Below are 23,759 nucleotides of genomic sequence, written 5' to 3'. Positions count from 1 at the left end.
CAGTAAGATGAAATCGCTGTCCAGTGCTTCCAGGTTTCCTATGGTGGTCTAGCTTCGATGGACTCATTATATTAACTATTGAAATTACTATAATATCCACAAAAACCCTTCAGATATATGTATGTCAATGAATTGCTGGTTATGATTTTTAACGATGACGATAATAATGCGAACATTTTTATCGTGAAATATATGAATCAATAGGTTTCAGTCTATTTAGCACTCGTTAGCTAACAGTAAATGAACTTATAGTCTCTGTGACAAGTTAAGTACACATCATTTAATGTTACGTTATAATAAAGCTATTTGCGGTGCAGAAAATTTTATGCTGATTGATCATTGAGTAATAACCAATGCCATATTTGGCTAGTAACTCATTGAAAAGTGGTTATACATATTTTGACGATTCAAAAATAATGTATACCTTCTACTATTTTACACCAAGTTTAATTCTAACACATTTAAGTCTTTTGTCATACATAACATGATTGAGTTAGTGAGTTGAATTGAAAGCTTAATGCTGTTTATGTTATAGACTAGTACTTATTTATTGTTATGAGTTAGTGTTTAATTATCAACATAGTTAACTTCATAGATCACAACTTATCACTAGGATAGTTCACAAATATTCTTGGAAAGCTAGAGAATTATGAACATTACATGATTCTAGTTATGAGATAGTGGAGATTTGTAGCTCAGGTGGATGATTTTGGTAAGTACAGTACTGTACTTACCACCAAAATGATTCTAGTTAATAATATTCCGATTTATAAGTAGTATTCATGTCAAAATTGATCATATTTGAAGTGTCATTAAGTTGGAAAGCCGTTTTCTTCTAATATTTAAATTCACAGATATACACAATTAGAATCGTGTCTCAACTTGAATCTATAACATCAACATCTCCAGATGAAAATTTAACAATTAGACCAATGGGTTGGCATTTATTAGTTGACAATTATTAATTAAAGATAGTAACATGTCTGAACTTTATTTTTCATCTTATTTTGGACTGAGATCATGAATCAATCAATGTTAGACCAACACTGTAAATCTGGAAGCAGTAAACGGCCGTTTCGTTTGATTATGGGACTCCTAGGCAGCGTACATTCACGGTCCCGCATGTAGGACTCGAACCCACGACGTTCTGTCACACACGCGAAGGCTCCACCCATAGACCATTGAATGCCCATCCAATGGTGTTAATGTTGTTGAGTCGATTATTAATATTACCATTATTTATATGTAATATGGTTTGAATGTATGTATTAATATCAGAAAGGGGTTTTTGTGGAACGCCTAACCTTTAGACCACTGAGCCGGCATGAATATCGAGGTTAGTAAATATGAAATTGATGCCGAATTACATGCACTATGTAACACTTAAAAAGCGATAATCAATGCTGTATTGAAGTAAATTTCAAAATGATGTATTTCATAGAATAAGTCAAAACACTTAACTATTTGAGTTATGAACTAGATCATTTCTGTGTTACAAGCAATCTGTATATATCTATATACCCTTAGTATAGATGACACTGATTAATGAAATGTCAAACAAACCGGAATTAAAGACAGTATGATCACTTGTAAACTGATTGTATTTTCTGAACTTATATGAAATTGTCTGATTAATCTAACTTGTCGGTATATGTTTGTACATGTATATGTACATGTATATATGATGTATGTATGTGTATACGTGGGAATTTTATTATTCATTCACCTAAATTGTTTACAGTTATTCAATGTTGACCAGTTTCATTTTAAATAATGATGAAAATTAATTAAAACTATGGATTCATGCAAACTTTTAATGTCATATACTGATGATCAATAACTGTATAAAAATTATATTTATAACCAACCTACATGATCGGATATAGACGTAAAGGCGAAGATTAACAAAGCAAGGGCTACATTCCTACAATTGAAGAACATATGGAATTCAAAACAACTTTCAACCAATATCAAAGTCAGAATCTTTAATACGAACGTCAAGATGGTCCTATTGTACGGAGCTGAAACTTGGAGAACTACTACAACCATCATCAAGAAGGTACAATTATTTATAAATAGTTGTCTTCGCAGAGTACTCAATATACAATGGCCGGATACCATCAGGAACAGTCTATTGTAGGAGAGAACAAACCAGCTTTCATCTGAAGAGGAAATTAGGAACAGGCGTAAGTAAGTACAATAAAAAAATCAGTTTAGTATAAAGGTCCCATACAGATTAATTCAGTTTAGGTACCAGTTGAAAATAACAAGTAATGAATAGGTATTTCGCCGTGGTATAAACCGTCCTAATATTTTCCTTAACCATTAAACTACTGGAATGATAACCAGTGAAACATATTTCTAAAATCACACCAAACAAGGACTAATCAATTACTAACTCAATTATTAAAGGAAAGATTCAAACAACCAATTCAAATTATTATTTATTTGAACACATAGATATTATCAGAAGGGGTTGCCTCAATAATGTCTTAAGCCACAAGCTATATCGAGGCAATCTGAACAGGATGCATATATGCCAACATGAGACTGATCAATTGCAGTCTTAAACATCAATGGGAAGATACAAGTAAACAACACCAAGTGAATTTAACCAATCCAATAGTTTAGATAGAAGAACATGGTGGGTAGATGTTGTTGTTATTGAGACTGACTTTTTAAAAAATTTTTTACGAGGAATGATTAATAAAGAAGGTCAGATTAAACTCACAAGTGGAATGTCACAAAGATTTTGACAAATCTAATATGATTTTAAATGTCTTTTATTTTATTTACTTACGTCTGTTACTCCTCGTGGAGTAGCATAGACCGCCTACCATGACTTCCCATCCAATCTTTTGTCTAATCAGTTTTTTGAAAAATGTTCTAAAAATGTTGATTATGAATTTCCACACATGGTCATGGAAATGTTGCGGTTATTTTCTAATTTACAACTGGTTTCATTATTCTCAGTCTTGCATTGACAATTAATTATCCCAATGCAACATGATTATCATTAATATTCTTTTCTTCAGGTATATCTTTTATGCAAAAAGTAGTTTACCCTATGACGTAATATTATGTAGAATGTCACATACATACTAATCCACACTGAATCATACTATTAATCTTTAAAGAAAGTGATTAACATGATACAATTGACACACTGAGTAGTTATCAATTCATTTTGTAACATCATCATCTTCATCACCAATGTTTTACCATCTTAAAATAGTTGAGTTAACAAGTCAAGATACACTTCCAAAACTTCACGAAATCTATCTAGGCGATAATCATTACTAATAATAATCAAATGGGAGTTTGTGGAGATTGTGATTGTTTTAATAATTGAATTCATCGTAGATGTGCACTATTGAAGAGTCCCATACTAGGACGAAACAGCTGTCCAGTACTTTCAGGTTTTCACTGGTGGTCTAGCTTGGATCGACTCATGAATTCAACTATTAAAATCCTTACTAAGTTGAGAACCAAGATATATATACATATATATAATGCAACTATCATTCATTGTTTCCGGTGGGTAACCGCCTCACGTCCGACACAGTAGAGCTCCACTGGTCACGGCTTCTCATATATATATATCACACTAAATCAGCTTATTGGACACAGGAAATACAAATAAAACTTTTTTCCTACCTTTACAAAGTTTGTAAAATAATAATATATATTTTATTTGGGAAATAAGGTTGTAAAATATTTCTTTTTTGAGTATTGTATGTGTATGTGTACATTTATGTATACATGTAATTGTGTCTATGTATGTGCATGCGTGAGTGCTTGTGTGTGTTTGTGTGTTTGTACAAATAATTTGACAACCTATGAATTGCTTCAGTAAGGAAACAATAAAGAATATTGTTTGTTCGGCAGATAATCCCAACAGTGATAAAAATTAAAGATAATGAATAAAAGTGATAATAATAATAATAATAGTAATAATAATGATAATAATAATAACCCTTTCTTTCCAATTCCGGTACACTGACTTCCTTTGTGAATAATGTAAACAACAGATGAATTACTGAGCAATATTGGCAGAAATGTATAGATTGCAAACAATGACTTATATACATATATAAATGTAAACTGTATAAAATCCACTGTCGCACATTAGCAACTGGCCGGAAGTTGTCAAAATTTACTCATTTTCTTTCAATTTTCACTATTCACCACGTTTACTTCATAAGTTTGAATACATTTTATTATAAAAACTTTCCGATGAATAGTTATAACAATATTATTCTTTTGTTATAATACTGAATTACTTGATATCAGGTGTGTATATGTCAGGTGTGTGTGTGTGTATGTGCCCAGGTATGTATAAGTGTGTTTACTAACCCATAATGAACTTTCTTGAGATCACGAACAGATCTAATTTACACAATCACTGAAAACATGAAAACGTTGGAGAGTCATTTCATAACTGAGCAGTGCGTATCCACGACCATGTAACTGGGGACTTAACCTACTACCCAAACATTGAGACTTCTGACCATTGAACCAGGACACAATGGTGTACAAGTCTAAGTTCAGTCAATCCGTGATTTTATGCAACTATCATTCATTGTTTCCAGTAAGTAACAGCTTTACGTCGGACAAAGAGAAACTCCACTGGTCATGGCTTCTCATTAGAAATTTGGGATCGGAAATGAATTTGAAAACTTATCCAATGCTATTTAATTTTCAGTGGATATCTATGAAAATTTAAAAGAAAGCTTGTTGTTCTCAAAGGCTCCGTCAATTGTTTTGATATTTCTCAGTTGACCATTTATTGCAAAGTCTTCCAAATTTGTTTTTAATGGATGAAATTAGCTACGTTAAAACTTATACAAGTTGTCATCAGTTATTAGTACATATAAATAATTGTATACACGTATTCAACTAAGTCAATATCAACATTTTGTCATTTATGTAAATCTACGAAAACTAGAAAATTTCTAAAAGTTTCACTTTCAGGGGGTGACATAGATTTAATTTATCAACTTCTAAGAATATGATTAATGAATGACATAGTCAGAGACTAACCTAACAAACGTAGTCTATGAGAAAAATTCAGTGAATAATCGATCAATACAACTATGGTGACATTATAGCTCACTAATATGTGACGTATGAGGATTCGCATATTAACAGGAAATAGTTGTCTGATACTTACTAGTCTTAAGTTAGATAATCATATCGTTACTCATATTTGATTTTAGCTTGTATCTTCTGATTATTTGACAATCACAATATTGACGAGTTCCACTCAATTGATTGTTCAACGATGATCCGTAGTGTCGCGATTTGTTTTGCGCTCGACCGATCTTTATGGGATCCGACCTGTTTGGTCTTGAAGTTGGGCGTATACTGAGTCTTTCATCTTGCTGATCGACACTCTGTTGAAAACATTTCCTGGTACCGACAATAGTGTGATTCCTTTGTAGTTCTCACATTTGCTCAGACTTTCTTCCTTTAGTATCGTGATGAGGTATCCTTCTTTCCAGTCTGTCCGTGGGACTAGTTCATCCTCCTAAATATTCCTGAATAGAATGCGGAGCATATTTGCAGTTGCTTCTATGTGTAAATCCAGTGCTTCAGCTGGTATATTATCAGGTCCTGTTGCTTTCCCATCTCTTGATTTGTCTAATTACCGGCCATGCTGATTTTTTCTATCGTTGGTGAAGTTACATCCATAGGAAGGTCTGTGTGTGCTGCTTCAATGTCCGTTGTATTCAATGGAGCTGGCATATTCAAGAGTTCCTCACAATGTTCCACCCGTCTGTTCGTCTGTCCTTGAATTGCAGTGATTGGTTTATCTTTTTTGTCCTTGACCGATCTCTCTGGTTTACTATAATACCCTAACTGTTTCTTCGTCGTGTCATATAGTTGTTTCATATCTACTTTTCTTGCAGCTTTTTCCGCTGCCATTGCTTGACCTTCCACGTATTTCTGCTTGTCAGTTCTAACGCTCCTCTTCACGTGCTTGTTTGCTTCAGTGTATTCAGCTTGTGCCTTGACTTTCTCTGTTCTTGTTAGGCCGTTGTTAATTGCTGTCTACTTGTTCACCCTTTCTTCAATCTTTTCTAGAGTTTCGATAGAGATCCATTCCTTATGATGATGTTTATTGTGGCCCAGCACCTCCTGACATGTTGAAGTTGGTGCTTCTTTGATCTCTTTCTAATTGTCTTTCACAGTAAATTCTTCTTCTTTCAGTAGATCCTGCAATCCTTGAAACCTGTTGTTGAGAACTATCTTGAATTCGTTGAGTTTGTCAGTATGTGAAAAGAGGGCTGTATTGAACCTTTATGATGCTGTCTCCACAATTTTCCAGTGTTTCGTTAGCTTCGATTTCATCTTGACAACCACTAGGTGATGATGTGAATCCATTTTAGCTCCTCTCCTGGTTCTCACGTATTCCGTTAACCGTGTGGATTTTTTAATGATGCAAATATGATCTATCCGGTTCTCCGTGGTATGGTCCGGTGAGACCCATGTAGCTTTGTTTATTCGTTTATGCGAGGTCGAATATTGTGTTACCTATAACCATTTTGTTGATCGCATATAGGTTTGCAAATCTCTCCCCGTTTACGTTTTTCTCTCCCAGTCCATATCGTCCCATGATATCTTCATAACCGTTGTTGTCCATTACGGCTTTGGCGTTTAAATCTCGTATTAAAATTGTCAGATCCTTACCTGGGAACTTCGATATGGTCGATTGCAGCCTCTCATAGGATTGATCTTTATTGTCGTCATTGCTATCATTGGTGAGTGCACAACATTTTATAACATTCATCGCGATTCCCTGATTCTTTGTTTTGAATGATGCGTTGATGATCAAAGATCCACGGGATTCTGATCCTACAAGTGTACTACGTGCTTCTTCGGACAGTGTCGGAACAATTCCCTGCGTGTGTGGAGCATTTTCTTCTTCCTTCGTACCTAACCTGTGCTGTCCAGCGTGTGTCCAATGGGTTTCACTGATTCTGAGAACCGTCAAGTTGTATCTCCTCGTTTCCGTTGCTATTTAATTGGTCTTCCCAGTTTCCCATATTGTCCGGACGTTCCTTATACCCATAAAAATTGTTGCTTTAGTTGTTAAAAGAAGCGTCGTCTTCGTGACTTCCGAAGAATCTCGGCTTTCACCATGGGGCGTCATAATTCTTCCTTCAACTCCTAAGACAGAGTTTACCTGGTTTAATTTGTTTATTCTGGTTGGCGTCTTCTTAGCAAGTTTGTTTTCTACGGGATTGGGTTGCTGACCCCACATCCAACCCTCCTTCTTCGTGTGGGCTTGGGACCGAAAGTAGCCCTAGAATTGCTACAGGCAGAGTTAAAAAACCGTAATCATACACTGATTTAAATGAATTTCTTTTGGTTCAATAAAATTTAAACCTTTACAATTTCGTTAATAGCTTCAAAGAACAAATTCAATTAACTCTTATCTGAATCCAGTGTAAGAAAGAATAAAATATCGTTTTAATTTTTTTGCAAACTGATCAATACTGGTTGATACTCATAAGATAATTACTTTAAGTATGTGGTTGCAGAGATTGTTAAGTTTTGATTGAGATCATGAACCGATCTAAGTTAGACCACCATTGAATACCTGAAAACACTGAATGGCCATTTCGTCCTTGTATGGGACTACTCAACAGTGTACATCCATGATCTCGTATGCGGAATTCGGACCCAGGACCTTAGGTCTTAACCTCTAGACGACTGAGTCGGCATTTAACTATGCTAATGTCTAACTTCAATCCACCAAAGCAAATAGATGATGGTCATACAATATACCGTATTAGTTGAAGTTAAACATTAACACCATTGATAATTTAAACCAAGACAAATTAGATAATTGTTTCATTCTATCGTGGAATTCTTTATCTTCATTACACATTTACAATTGTTCTAGGTAATCGAATCTAATAGTTAAAATTCACCAACCATTTTTTCCCTCTGTTTTCAATCGGTTAATTTACAATAAATAAACGAATCATTCTAATTGAAAATTGTTTAACTCAACTAACATTCATGTATCACCATGGTAACAAACCTTTAAATAGTAAGTAATTAATCTTAAGTGAATATTTATTTATTTTCTACTAAAAAAACAAAAAAAAAGAAGGAAAAACATAATATTTTCAAGATCTATCAGTAATGTAAAATTTGGCATTTCATTTGAGGTACATTTATCATTCAATGAATAAATAATTTAATTATTGTTACTAACTTTACATTGAATATTAGACATAGATTAACATTTATAATACAAAATGTACATAACATTTATATTTATATGATGTATAATAAATCATTTGTACATGGTTCACATTCATGGTATTCCATTGTACATTTGATGATAATTTCAAATAGGATGGAATTATAGGAACTAGATATTAGTAAACAGTTTAATTCTGTTATAATTTGTAGTTTGAATGCTTATTGTCTTGGTTCTTTTAAAGCTACTTTTTGTATCTGATCGTTGCTGATTGTTATGTCGGAAACGCTTATCACTTATACTCGGAACGAGAGACCCCTGCAATTCCCACAACGCAAAAGTAAGAACACAAAGACTAGTATAAGTGATGATTTATGAACCCCAAAACACTATGACGACGACAACTCTAGTAGAAAATACACTCATTTATATATTGATTGTACACCCATTTTGATTAATAATTAGGATGAAATTGTAGTGGCATTGGACCATAACCACACAATCCTCAAACCTGAACACTAGACAACTCGGAAAATAGATATTCAATATTTAACGCGGAGAAATACCTAACGATGGAGAAGGGGGAAGAATGTATTGAATGAATTGGAGTTGATCGAATGGCATGGCTCAGCCATGCAGGCGTGGTTCCTGTGGAATATTACCCTATATCTTTTATTCATATTAAATATATTGTTCTTTCTCTAGCCTAGGCTTGTTCTTCATCACGTATTGGTAGTTGTTACAATGTAGTGAGTTGGTGTAGACGATGATGTGACTTCCACGTAAAATCTTATAGATTAGGCAGTTATATCATGACAAATCTACAATTTTATGATTAGGTCTATTATTAGAGCAGTACTAATATCATAGTAGACCATAATTCTACATTAATGAGCCCGACGTGATATGAAAAATACTTAGAGTTATGACAAATCACAGACTGAGCATAGTTTATGTCAATGTAATACAAGAATATCGCATATTATACAGAATAAAATATCATACGAGAAAAGAAAACAAATACTACATTGAGTAATCATTACATTGAATCAAAAAGGAAGTAATCTTGAACTAAACTCATAATGAGTAAATCAATTGAAAATTGACTTTTCTTTCCATCACATCAAATTCATCAGTCGATTTAAACTAGATCACCATGGAAAACCTAGAAGTATTGGATAGCTTTTTCGTCCTATTATGGGACTTTTCAACTCCGCCTGTAGCTCTTCTAGAGTTACTGCCGGTCCCAAGCCCGGGTAAAGGAGGAGGGTTGGGCATGGGGTTAGCGTCCCCATCCCGTAGAAAACTAACTCGCTAAAAAAAACGCTTACCAGAAAAAATAATTCAAACCATTTTAACTCTGCCCTGAGAGTTAGAAGGTCTTCATTTAGAAGAATTATGACGCTTCATGGTGAAAGCCGAATTCCTTCGGAAGCCACGAGGCCGATGCCCCTTCTAACAACCAGAGCAAAAATTTTTATAGGTACATGGAACGTTCGAACAATGTGGGAAACCGGGAAGACCAGTCAAATATCAATGAAATGAGGAGATACAACTTAGCAGTACTGGGAATCAGCGAAACCCACTGGACCCAAGCTGGACAGAAAAGGCTAGCTACGGGAGAGATGCTGCTATACTCCGGTCACGAAGAGGACAATGCTCCACACACACAGGGAATTGCTCTAATGCTTTCCAAAGTAGCACGAAATGCACTTGTAGGATGGGAATCCCACGGATCCAGAATCATCAAAGCATCATTCAAAACAAAGAAGAAGGGGATCTTAATGAATATTATCCAATGTTATGCACCCACCAATGATAGCAACGACGACATTAAAGATCAATTCTACGAGCGGCTGCAGTCAATCATAGAGAAATGCTCAAGAAAGGACCTCACCATTCTGATGGGAGATCTAAATGCCAAAGTTGGAATAGACAACATTGGATATGAAGATATTATGGGATGACATGGACTGGGAGAAAGAAACGAAAATGGAGAAAGATTTGCAAATCTATGTGCATTCAACAAATTGGTCATAGGAGGCTCAATATTTCCACACAAGCGTATACACAAGGCTACATGGATCTCACCGGACCACACTACAGAGAACCAGATAGACCATATTTGCATCAAAAAAAATTCCGAAGGACAATGGAAGATGTGAGAACCAGGAGAGGTGCTGACGTAGCTTCAGATCACCACCTAGTTGTAGCCAATTTGAAACTGAAGCTAAAAAAGAACTGGACAAGTGGACAAACAGCAATACAAAGGTTCAATACAGCCTTCCTTCGAGATACTGTCAAACTCAATGAATTCAAGATAGCTCTCAACAACAGATTCCAAGCCTTTCAAGATCTACTGAAGGAAGAAGAAACTACCATGGAGGACAACTGGAAAGGCATCAAAGAAACATTGACTTCAACGTGTCAAGAGGTTCTGGGCCTAAAGAAACACCATCATAAGGAATGGATCTCTACAGAAACACTGGACAAGATCAAAGAAAGGAAGAACAAGAAGGCAGCAATTAACAACAGCCGAACACGAGCAGAGAAAGTCCAAGCACAAGCTGAATACATAGAAGCAAACAAACAAGTGAAGAGGAGCATTATAGCCGACAGGAAGAAATACGTGGAAGAATTAGCAACGACGGCAGAAAAAGCTGCTAGAGAAGGAAATATGAAACAGCTCTACGATACAACGAAGAAACTATCAGGGAAATACAGTAAACCAGAGAGGCCGGTCAAAGACAAAGAAGGCAAGCCAATCACCGAAATTCAACAACAGCGAAACAGATGGGTAGAATACTTCGAGGAACTCCTGAATAGGCCGGCTCCAATGAATCCACCGGACATCGAAGCAGCACACACAGATCTTCCTATAGATGTCAACCCACCAACGACGGAAGAAATTAGAATGGCCGTCAGACAAATCAAGAACGGGAAAGCAGCAGGACCCGACAACATACCAGCTGAAGCACTGAAATCAGACGTCGAAGTAACCACAAGCATGCTTTACCCTCTATTCAAAAAGATTTGGGAGGAGGAACAAGTGCCAATGGACTGGAAAGAAGGACACCTCATCAAGATTCCAAAGAAAGGAGATCTGAGCAAATGTGAAAACTACAGAGGCATTACACTACTGTCAATACCAGGGAAAGTCTTCAACAGAGTGTTGCTGAACCGGATGAAGGATGCAGTAGATGCCCAACTTCGAGATCAACAAGCTGGATTCCGAAAGGATCGGTCGTGCACAGACCAAATTGCAACACTACGGATCATCGTCGAACAATCAGTTGAGTGGAACTCGTCACTATACATCAACTTCATTGATTATGAAAAGGCATTCGACAGTGTAGATAGGAGGACATTATGGAAACTTCTTCGACACTACGGAGTTCCTGAGAAGATTGTCAATATTATCCGGAACTCATACGACGGACTACAGTGCAAGGTAGTGCATGGAGGACAGCTGACAGATGCATTCCAAGTAAGGACCGGAGTCAGACAAGGCTGTTTACTCTCTCCCTTCCTCTTTCTTCTGGTGGTCGACTGGATTATGAAGACCTCGACATCTGAAGGAAAACACGGAATACAATGGACAGCTCAGAACCAATTAGACGATCTGGACTTCGCAGATGACCTAGCCCTCCTATCACGTACACGTGAACAGATTCAGATAAAGACAGGCAGTGTAGCAGCAGTCTCTGCATCAGTAGGCCTCAGCATACACAAAGGGAAAACTAAGGTCCTCAAATTCAAAGCGGAGAACAGCAATCCAATCACCCTTGATGGCGAAACTCTGGAAGATGTAGAATCCTTCACATATCTGGGAAGCATCGTCGATGAACAAGGAGGATCCGATGCAGACGTAAAGGCGAGGATTGGCAAAGCAAGGGCCGCATTCCTACAATTGAAGAACATATGGAACTCAAAACAACTTTCAACCAATATCAAAGTGAGAATCTTCAATACGAACGTCAAGGCAATTCTACTGTATGGAGCTGAAACTTGGAGAACTACAACAACCACAATCAAGAAAGTACAAGTATTTATAAATAGCTGTCTACGCAAGATACTCAACATCCATTGGACGGATACCATCAGCAATAGCCTTCTGTGGGAGAGAACAAACCAACTTCCAGCTGAAGAGGAAATTAGGAAAAGACGATGGAAATGGATAGGACATACATTACGCAAATCGTCAAACTGCATCACGAGGCAAGCTCTAACTTGGAATCCTGAAGGGAAGCGGAAAAGAGGAAGGCCAAAGAACACATTACGTCGGATAATAGAAGCAGATATGAAAAGGATGAATTGCAACTGGAAGGAGCTGGAAAGGATTGCCCAGGACAGGGTTGGATGGAGAATGCTGGTGAGCGACCTATGCTCCTTCACGAGGAGTAACAGGTGTAAGTAATTAATTAAGTAAGTATGGGACTTTTCAGCAGTGTAAATTTATGGTCCCGCACGCGGGACTCGTTACATCTATGCAGTTCATATCCATGACAGTATGGTAGAATTGGATATATCACTGTCAGTATTTCACATTAAGAAATTCACTAACAAAATAACATTTTAATAATTAATATTCATTAGAAGTTATTGACAAGAATGTGTTAAGATATTGTTAACCATTGGATTCACGCTCGGTAGCCTAGTGATTAATTGTTCTCATGCAAGAACAAAGTTCCTTTATTTGATTATGGCTTGCTGAATTGTAGATGCACGTCCCTAAAGTGTCTTATACTACAACGAGAAGCCCGTCCAGTACTTCTAAATTTTTAGCGGTTATCTAAATTTAATTACTTCATGATTCCGATTAAATATCATTCGAAGCTTGATTTCAATACATATAGTCTTTGTGATTTATGAAAAAAAAACACGGAGATCTTCAGATTTTTCTTCAGCTTTAATCTTTAGAGTGAACCAAGACACTAATATGTATATTCATCCAACTGAACATTCCTAAATAAAACTACACTTATTTCACAGATTGAAATCATGAGTCAATTGAAGCTAGACCACCATGGAAAACCTGGAAGCATTGGACGGCCGTTTCGTCCTGGTATGGGACTCCTCAGCAGTGCGCATCCACGATCCCGCACCCCGCGAGACTCGCACCCAAGACCTATCAGTCCCGTGCCAGGCGCTTAAACAACTAGACCCCTGAGCCGGCATCCAACGGTGTTAATGTCTAACTTCAACCAATCCATGAAGTTGCGCCACTGTACAACATTGTCTTCAGTGAGTTCCTATCTCACAAGAGACCTGGTTGAACTCTACTGGTAACGACTTCTCACTAGAACTCACTAGAACTTGTTGAAATATCTAGATGACAGGAACAAATAGTTCAGATGTTCAAACAGGCCTGATTGAATCATAATAATATAGCGTGATGTCATCGGTTTTAGTAATGTACTATTGTGGATAATGCAACTGGAATTTAATGCAAAATGTACGTGGTTCCAATTTAAGTATAAAATTAACACTATGAAGTAAGTAAATCAAACTAACGACTTCCAAATTGAACGAAAAGTATGTCCTGGATTTCCCTAATAGTTACGTACCAAATATGCTGAAACACTGACGTCATTTTATCTCGAAATTAATTAGATTATCTCATTTGTGATCTTATTCTACAATCAAATTTACGGAATAAATGAAATACTCATTATGAGATCTAAGAATTTTAGGTTCAACCCACTATGTTAGACTGTTAGAAAAGTACCGTATTAAACGGATGTCTGATTTCTCATTTAATGACAATTGGCTTAATGAAAATCATACTTAAATTCGACTTTGTTTTAGCAGATCACTCAACTGGGGTTTTTCCCAACGAAACCAGAAAAGTAAAGGGTTTCTAAGCTAACTTAAATGACCCAATATTTGAACAGTGATAGAAATTCACTCTATATTACGTTATGTGTACAGACTGTTGATGAGTTCTAACTACTGAAAAAAAAACTTTCCGTTTTAATAAAAATTCTCCGACCGATATCTATGACATAAATTATCTTGAAAATTTAGGAAATTGATCAGTTATGAAGGAAGATTAATCAAAACGACGGTATAATTGATAACTATGTACAGTCCACTCATAATACCAGTACTTATCACAAATAATAATTCACAATTAGATGTGTATTTATAAAGAGAAGTTCACTTGGTAAAGATAGTTACCATAGTTATAAGATAGAACGAACATTAAGACATTGGATCAGTTTAATTTTGATGCATTTCAGTGATATATGTATCCATCATCACCTCTTATCCTAATTGAAGTTAGAACATTCAAGTATCATGGGAAATAAGACATCATTTGAACAATCAATTTAGAATAGTCTTCTATGAAGACGGTACAATTGTCATGTAGTTCAAATGATTTGTGATCAAAAGCATAATTTCTAATAGAATGTGCTTCAGTAAGCATCTGGATTTTTATGACCGGGTTTCGATACACATGAAATTTTTTCTTACAACATTACATAATATCTGAATCTATTGATTATTGTTCAAGATATACTCTGATAGATATACAATTTAATTGAGATCACGAGTCAATCTAGGTTAGACGATTATTGGAAATCCAAGTGCTTTGAATAGTCATTTCGTTCTAACATCTAATCGATTGAGATGAGACCTAGTAGTGTATAGATTCAATTTCAGTCAATCCATGATATCACACGACCGTCTTTCATTGTCTTCAATGAATAACTTCTTCACACATAAGATGATTGAACTCTACTGATCACGACTTCTTAGGGAATTTCCTTTCAAAACTACTCACTAGTAAATACATACAATTTAGTCAATTCATAGTTTATTTAATGTAATAAAAAATTCTCTTTTGATAGTTAATGCTTTTGTCACATTCCATTATACTATTGTTATGTTTTATAGTTTGCATCATGGGGTAACCCTAGACAATAATTAAAAACAAAAAACTGGTCAGCTATTTTGATATATGAGGGACAGCTCAGAGGCACCCACCCACCAACCTACTAGGAATGGAAACTAGGACCTTCAAGTCTCGTAGCGAACTCTTATTCTTCAAATTGCTGATAGATTTCTGATTAAGATCAGCCCATGCTGTTAACCACGAAGCTCAACAATCTCTGAATGCTATATATGTCGTAATAGTATTTATATGCTCTTTAGTGACTAGTTTTAATAGGTATTTCTTAAAGTCGTGATAAGTGGAATTTAGTCATATCAGTTGTGAAACAGCTACACACCATGGACATTGAAAAACGGTCACATAATATCCGCATTTGATTGAAATTAGAGAATGTAAAGCATTTTATGATCAGTACACTTAATTTCAAAGTCAAACTGTTGAGTTATTCCGTATGTCATTTATCATTCATAGAACTGAAATGTTTATATTACCAGTTGTTTTCTTCACTCATTAATCCTCCCTACGTCTACTCGATCAGCAACCATCTATCGAAATATCATAAAACATGATCAATATGATCATTAGCCATTTAAATAAGATCGATGGTTATTCCGTTTTTATATCTTACTGCTTAAAAACCTTATTAAACATGGTGGTGTTATTGTTTTTTTAGTGCTATCACTATATTATAAGGAAATAATAAAAACTTAACTAGAATATTTATAAACAATTCAAAACGTAAACAAATAAATCAATAACATTCAATAACAATTTCTATTCATTTCACCAGAATAACCAGTAACAGTTTTGCCAGAACAAAAATGAATCAAAGGGATTGGGTCCAAAGAGGAAGCGGGCAGTGATAATAATAATAATAATAATAATAATAATAATAATAATAACTGTGATAATGAGCATAAGATAGAAATCGAAGAATAAGAATGAACAGAACAAGCGATAAATAGAAAAATCGATTCAACGAAATACATAATGCATCAAATAGATAATGTAAACAAGTAAGGAGATATTGAAGAGAAACACTAGATTGTTCTTTTCTAAAATTATCTACTTAATAAGTAAATAGAAATAAGATCAATTTATTGAAAGTAAGTTGTATTAAGTGGGTAAATATAGTTGGTGAGGTAGCTTTATTTTGTCTACGTTTTGTGCTTATTTGTATGAAGTTCATGAAAACTTCGGTGGATTTATTCTGCCCTTGGGGTTCGAACGCGTATTACCCAGCTTGAAAGTTTAAAAATGACATTATCAGAGAACTATTCGAGTAAAGATTGACTTCCCGTTGGATTGGGATTTTTTTAACTCATTAATAACTGAGTTGTGTGTACTTTAGCACTGATCATCACTGGGGACAAAATGCCCTCCAGTCCTTTTAGGTTTTTAACGGTAGTTTAAATCAGATTGGATCATGGTTTCAACAATCTCTACAACCCTATACAGTAGAACTGTTTTGACGTTGGTATTGAAGATTCTGAATTTGATGTTGGTTGATAGACAATTGTTTTGAGTTCCATACGTTCTTCAATTGTATAAATGAAGATGTTACTTTGCCAATCTTCTCCTTAAGGTGTGCACTAGATCCTCCTTCTTCATCGATGATGTTGTCCAGATACGTGGAAGTTTCCACATCTCCCAGAATTTCTCCATCAAGCGCAGTTGGGTTGGGTGGTGTTCTCCGTCTTGTATTTGATTATCTCGCTTTTTCCGTTGTGTGTACTGAGGCCTACTAATGCAGAGACTGTTGCCACGCTGTTTGTTTTGACATGTATTTCTTGATGTGTATGGGATAGAAGGACCGAATCATCTGCAAAGTTCATATCGTCTATAGGTATCATTACCAAGGTTTGATTTGATAAGTTCGAATAAATTAAGCATTGGGTAGACTGTTATAAATAAATAATATATTTGTAATATCCCAGTGAGTAGAAAAATTAGATTTTCTGACATTTTGTGACTTAGTGTAAGCCACTTCTTCAGAGGATAACCAAATTGGGTTAATAATGCAAAAAATCATTATTTCCCGAGACGGATGTCACGATGGCGTTTTATGCCAATGGTACTAGGTTGTGATCCCATAGTGAACATCAACTTTGAGATGCAGGTATATGCAGTTGACGAGTCCGAAATAGAACTGAGTGTATGTTCTGTACTCAATTGTTAGACACCATCCATCTCTGCTTATATCTTGTAAAACTCCAAGGTCATATACAAACCTATTGTGACTGTGATATTCTAGACATTATCAGTATTAAGTTGTGGAGATTTGTAACTTTCCTTTGAAATTATAAATCGATCTAAGTTAACCATAAAAAACTGGAAGCACCGGATGGTCGTTTCGTCTTAGTATTCTCATTAGTAACTAGCTTCAGAAGATAATTCTCAGAGTACTAGTGAGACCTTGTGACCAGTAGGATTTAACAGTATCGGGTATCAGGCAGATACCCGTCAAAAACAATGGAAGATAGTCGCTCAATATCATTGACGTTAGACATTAACACTGTTGATTGCCGGGTCATAGTCTGGATGTTAGAAGTTCACACGCAAGGTGTTGGATTTGATTTCCTGTGGTAGAGTCATAGATATATACTACTGAGGAGTCCCATATTATAACGAACCGACTGTCCGGTGTTTCTAAATTTTCAGTAGTTGTCTAATATTGATTGATTCATGATATCACTGAACTGTTCGTTAATTAACTTTTGTTCTTTTGTTCTCTGTTCGACATCCGAAGATTCAAAACTACTCCTTGGGAATAAGAGGATATGGAAAAAAACGATACCTAGACGTTTAAATGAAAAAACTTATCATTAAATAATATAAATATTGAAAACTAAAGGGAATTATGATTAGTTATTGCAATCAAGTATGAAGCATCTTCACAGTAGTTAATCCACAACATAACAAGACTAAATCATTAGGGGAACCTGTAAAATACACGATGAATAACACTGAGCTACCTGTCGTCCAGACACATAATGACCTAGGAGTTATCGTTAGCCAAGACCTAAAGACTACTACACACTGCCGTGCAATAGCCGCCAAAGGTTTTAGAACCTTATGGTCAATACGTAGGGCTTTTAGTCATGTCGACGCTAAAACGTTTTTGACTTTGTATACAGTGTTCCTACGTCCTAAGCTTGAGTACTGCATACAAGCGGCTAGCTTCTGCTTAAAAAAAGACTGTGAGCTTCTGGAAAAGGTTCAGAGAACAGCAACTAAACTGATTCGCGGAATTGCGAAGCTTCCGTATGATGCTCGACTGGCCAAGCTAAACATTTTCCCGTTGTCATATCGTAGAACTAGAGGCGACTTGATTACAGTTTCCAAATTGCTTAGTGCCAAATTTGCACCTGATATGCCCTCATTTTTCTTGTCTTCCAAAACAGATAATTTACGAGAACACTCCAAAAATGTCCACAAGCCCAGAACAAATTACTTGTCAGCTGACTATCGACTTTCCCATCGAATCATCAACGAGTGGAATTCGTTACCTCAGCACATGATTGAGGCTTCATCCATTGACTCTTTCAAAAGAAAGTTGGATCAACTGAGGAACCGCCATTACCAGGACTAACACAGGCTATCAAGCCTCCTGTCCTTTCCAAACTGAAACTGAAAATCTCATGATAATATCTGCATCGTTGTTTTTTTGAATAAAAAAACATCAAGAAAGAATACACTGATGCTCTTATGGTTACTAAACATCTACTATTGGCTAATAACATCACGATGTGAACATTAAATTACCACTAATTAACTAATCAATATGACAGTTAATTGGATAAAATGGATATCAATATTTCAATTGAGCTATTATAATATCCATTCAACCAATCAATTAAAATATACTGATCATAAAACTTGGACTTTTTTTTATTGTTTTATAATAAATCTCAGTAATAATTTTAAGATTCATAATAATAGAGACATTATTGATCGTTTTCTTTTTTTTGTTTGTTACTAACCCACTCGTATCATATGGGTAAATGGTAATGACAACATAATTTGGACTTTTCGTAGGATAATGATTAGTGATGACTCATTTTTGAAAAAAAAACAGTAGAGAGTAATTTAATGTTTATTCATATCTATGCTATTGAAATTATCTTATTAAATAGAATAGAATATATTCATTCATCTATTATAGAATCAGTCATATTTTGAATGTAGATATCTAGATATAGTTGGAAGAAAAAAACATGTTATAACTTGACATGTTAACGTTCAGTTTTGGCTAACCCGATTAATATACAGATATAATATTAACATTTGTCCTTAACATGTTTCCATCTTACAAATAATAACAAACACATATGGTTTTATGAGAGATATGGTTGATTTAAAAAGCACTTTCTGGTATACAAATAATAAGTTATACTTAGTTGCTAAATACAGTGAATTCGACTGACCTTGACAGATGGACAAACAACACAAATAAATAAATAAATTCATTTCTTAATTTAAAGCGCTTATTGGTCTTAGCATGAGAGGTATATCAAAAAAAAAATGTTTCAGTGAGATTAGAATATGTTAGATGTGAGACAGCTTCCTGCAAATATGATTAGACGATAAGTTCTCTAAATACTTGCTAATTAATTGAAAGTAAACAGGTAAATTACAAGATACAGGATCAATGGTCTGAAATGAAGATTCTGTCTGTAAGACCTGAAGGTACTGAATTCGACCTCTTTTAGAAGGTTGTGTATATGCACGGCCACTGAGAAGTTTTATATCAAGAAGAAACGACTGTCCAATGCTTCCTGTTTTTTTAATAGTTGATTAATTAATATCAGTTTGTAATATTCAAAAATCCTCAGAGTCTTATATAAAGGATTATTTTTAATCATAACGTCAGTATCGTTATTGATGTAGTTGTTGATATATACTTTGGATGGGTTATACACATTAGTGAAGAACCATATTATAAATATACGTCAATGACTATTGATTACATTGATTATTTATCAATGGAATAAACTATTCACTTTGTACTATACCAATACGTATTAATATTATTGAGTGTTTAACATTAATTACTAACGATTACAGTAGTGTCAACAATTGGATGACGTACCAACAAAGCAAACCAATCTATTTGCAGCTTTTTCCCTAAATGACTACTTTCATTGGTACCCACTATGGTTGCTCATTTTTTCTATCGTTGGTTAAATTTTTGCTCGATACCTACTTTTAAAGATAAGAATTTTGTAGTTTGACATTTAGGGGTTTGATCATATACCTGAAAAAACAGTTATCGACCCAGAGTGTACGGATAACATAGATCAGTTTCGCGATTATGCTAACTGAATACAGGTACTTGCGAACGCTTTAAGTGATAATGAAAAAGTATGTTTGGAATATGTGTCGGTTTCTTTTTTAAACGGAATAGATTTTTTTTCAAAGCATCCCAGTGAATAGTCTAAAGATATATGTTATAATTTTGCATTTTTCAATACAACTCATGCTCCCTTCGTGTAAGTTCCCACTAACATTTGTATTATTTCATTTCAGCTATTCATTACTAAAAGTTATTTGACCATATAAAGTTGGTGAGGATAAAGCTTCTCGTTTTCTATAACTTAGGCTTTCGATAACACAACAAATAATAAATTCTCATATTTGCAAAATTACGAATAAATAATACATTTTATAAGGCTAACACATTTTAAATATACAACAGAAGTGAGTTTTAACTCTGTACATTTAAGATGTTGATGCCTCAATGGTACCAGGTTAAACTGAAGTGCCATGGAGTGCACATATACTCCTATCATTCATCAATTGTTTGATAAGTCTTTATATGGATTACTGTATAGACATCACTATTGATAATCAAAACGTTTTCTGTGTATATCAATATTTTACAATACTGTAAAAATTCCATATTCTTAATTCATAACATATGGATGCCGACTCAGTGGTCTAGCTGGTTAAGTGCCTGGCTCGAGACTGATACGTCCTGGGTTCAAATTTCGCTGGGGGCGGTATCTTGGATGCGCACTGCTGAGGAGTCCCATAATAAGACGAATCGGTCGTCCAGTGTTTACAGGTTATCCATGAAAATTTTCAATAATCATTATAACCATTATAAACAGATTGTAAAAACTAAAAAAAGGCCAATATCTGACATTCTTAATTTATCACTATCTAATAAGATTAAGGATGATCAATCATATCACAGAAAAATAATCAGGGCTTCATTTACATATGTTTCATCAATGATTGGTTTAAAAGTTGACTGTCCCACCTCCATAAACTATAATTCAATTAACCAATAAATTTAGTCAATTAGATTACAAACTATAAAAAGAATGTTATTTGATGTTTATTAGTCCGCTTTAATAACCAATCATAGTATAGGTATGTGAGGTCTCTAAATTTTGATTGGTCGAACGGCCGTTAGAAGTATGTTAGGCCAACCGGAAATATCGAATCTAAAAAGGATTGTATATAGAATGCTTGTTTATATCTGTCTACCTTTTAACCACATAATCATCATATAGAAGGCCTTGAAATTTATTTATTTTTTCATTCTCTACCCCTAAATAAATTTTATATCCACCCCTTTTTTTTATTAATTTAGACAGTTTGACAGGTCATTACACAAGCACAGATATTCAATTCACTAGTATTCAATGCGATAAATTTCTGACAAAATTTTTGACAGTTTGACGGCATTACCAGATAAACTAGCCTAATTTATCTCGTCAAGAATACTGCGTGACTTACTCTCGTGTGTGAAAAAATTATTTCTAAGAAGTCCAGTGATGATATGAGCAATTTTATATGGCCTTCAAGTTGACAGATTTATCTATCAAATTATAATAATAATAAAAAAAATCGTCGAAATAATAATAATCGCCATAGAAAACAACAACAAAAAAGAGAATATCCTGTTTCAACATTATCCATTAAAACAATACCATTGTTGATCGATTGCCCAAAATTGATTGATAATCATTAGTTGTGACGCACATTATTCGAATTTCAACGCACAAATAACTACAGACATACATAAATAGATAGAAATATATATTTCCCATTTCATTGATCGATTAATTGTTCTACAGGAAATACAATATCAAATCTTATTCATTGGAACTTTTCGAATTCATTGGATTATTATTGTATCTCCTTATGAAGAGATCAACTTGAATTGATCCATTCAACGTATTGTGGAATATGAAATTGATACACAAATCAATATTAATGGATTTCTTTTTAAAAACTGACTATATTTAAACGTGTAAAGATACATTATTGATTTCGGATTAATAGATATATTTTTGTGGTGTTCAGTATTCTCACTATATACCATCGTCTTTTAAATATTAAAACAAAATAATATTGAGTATCATAGATTAACTGTGGATTTAATTTATTCTAACATCTGAAAAGTAACATCTACGCACGAGTACAATAATGAATTCAAGTAATAACAATAATAATAGTAATAATAGTAAACCTCGGCAGGTAAGTAAAAAAAATTTTATATTCTACTTGTTATTCGTTGTGTTGAATCGGTGAAGTTTATTCAACTAGTCAGTCAGTTTTAATAATTAGGCTATCATATAACATTAGGTTGATTTCAAAAAAATTGGACTAAGTTGAAAATGACCAATACATATTAAGTCATATTACTGTTTAAGGCTTTATGCTCGTTTTCCTCCTCCTCCTCCTCCTTTCTCTCTCTCTTTCTCAAAATGTTGTGTACCCTGAGTAAATGATTTATCACTATGATTATTCATTATTCATTCAAATCACTCTCAACTATAACCAGATAATTAATTTTATTTCATGGAAAAATTATAAAAGAAAACATAATCAGTTTATTCATGTTATGAGTACATAGGAAAATAGAGATATCCATAGTTTAAATGTTAATTATTTACCTAAGTTCATTGGTAATTAATCATTTAGAATTGACAATTTAACTGATATTCAATTTTGACTACCGATACTGATTTACATCACTTATTGTTGACTGTTTAAAAGAAAACGTTTAGTGTTACTTGTTTACTAATTTCTTGAGAGATACTCAAATCGAAATTGCTTTATGTAATACCATACAAAATGACTAATCAATCGGAAATTCTTGTTGTAAAATATATGTAAACAACTATTTCAGAAAAAATGGTAGTAAATATTTATTTACAATTGAAGTACACTTAATTAGATATTAGTCAATTCAATATTACAGTGCAATTGTTTATTGTATAATTAGTGTTTTATTCAAAGAAAACTAGTCAACAGTATGTATGTGGTGAACAAAAACTCAGGTGGAGACAAAATTTTCGTAAAATGTGAAAACTATACATTAAATAATTCATTTGCACATTTATCATTTGTCTTCTATATCTTTTATGACTCTTTCAATTTCTTTCTGTTTTCTTCAGTTCAATCTTCTCAAACTTCTTTTGACAAACATTCCACGTCCAATTTGTGTTACATACTATTTATATCGACAGACATAAGTAGTATACATCATACATGCACCCTTAATCTAGTATAATCACAAAAATCAATTAAATTAATTATAATTGTAATTTTTATCAAAAACCGAAAATGAGGAAATATTTCACTGATAATTAAGTAAATGCTCATCAGAAATTTGTTCAGTCGAAT

General features: G+C 34.3%; 1 protein-coding gene across 1 annotated transcript in view; it reads left to right on the top strand.

Moving 5' to 3' along the window:
* Positions 1–21,613: 21,613 nt before the first annotated feature.
* Positions 21,614–23,759, top strand: part of MEIS2 (Homeobox protein Meis2) — an 83,878-nt gene continuing 81,732 nt past the window's right edge. Inside the window, exon 1 of the mRNA XM_051214170.1 lies at positions 21,614–22,607. Within this exon, the coding sequence (XP_051067321.1) occupies positions 22,557–22,607 (51 nt within the window). The 5' untranslated portion in view covers positions 21,614–22,556. The remainder of the gene's footprint in view (positions 22,608–23,759) is intronic.

This window comes from Schistosoma haematobium, chromosome 2 (assembly GCF_000699445.3).
Source record: "Schistosoma haematobium chromosome 2, whole genome shotgun sequence".
NCBI classification, from domain to species: Eukaryota; Metazoa; Platyhelminthes; class Trematoda; order Strigeidida; family Schistosomatidae; genus Schistosoma; species Schistosoma haematobium.
The sequence above is the reverse complement of the archived record's forward strand: the minus strand, read 5'-3'. Positions and strand labels throughout refer to the sequence as shown.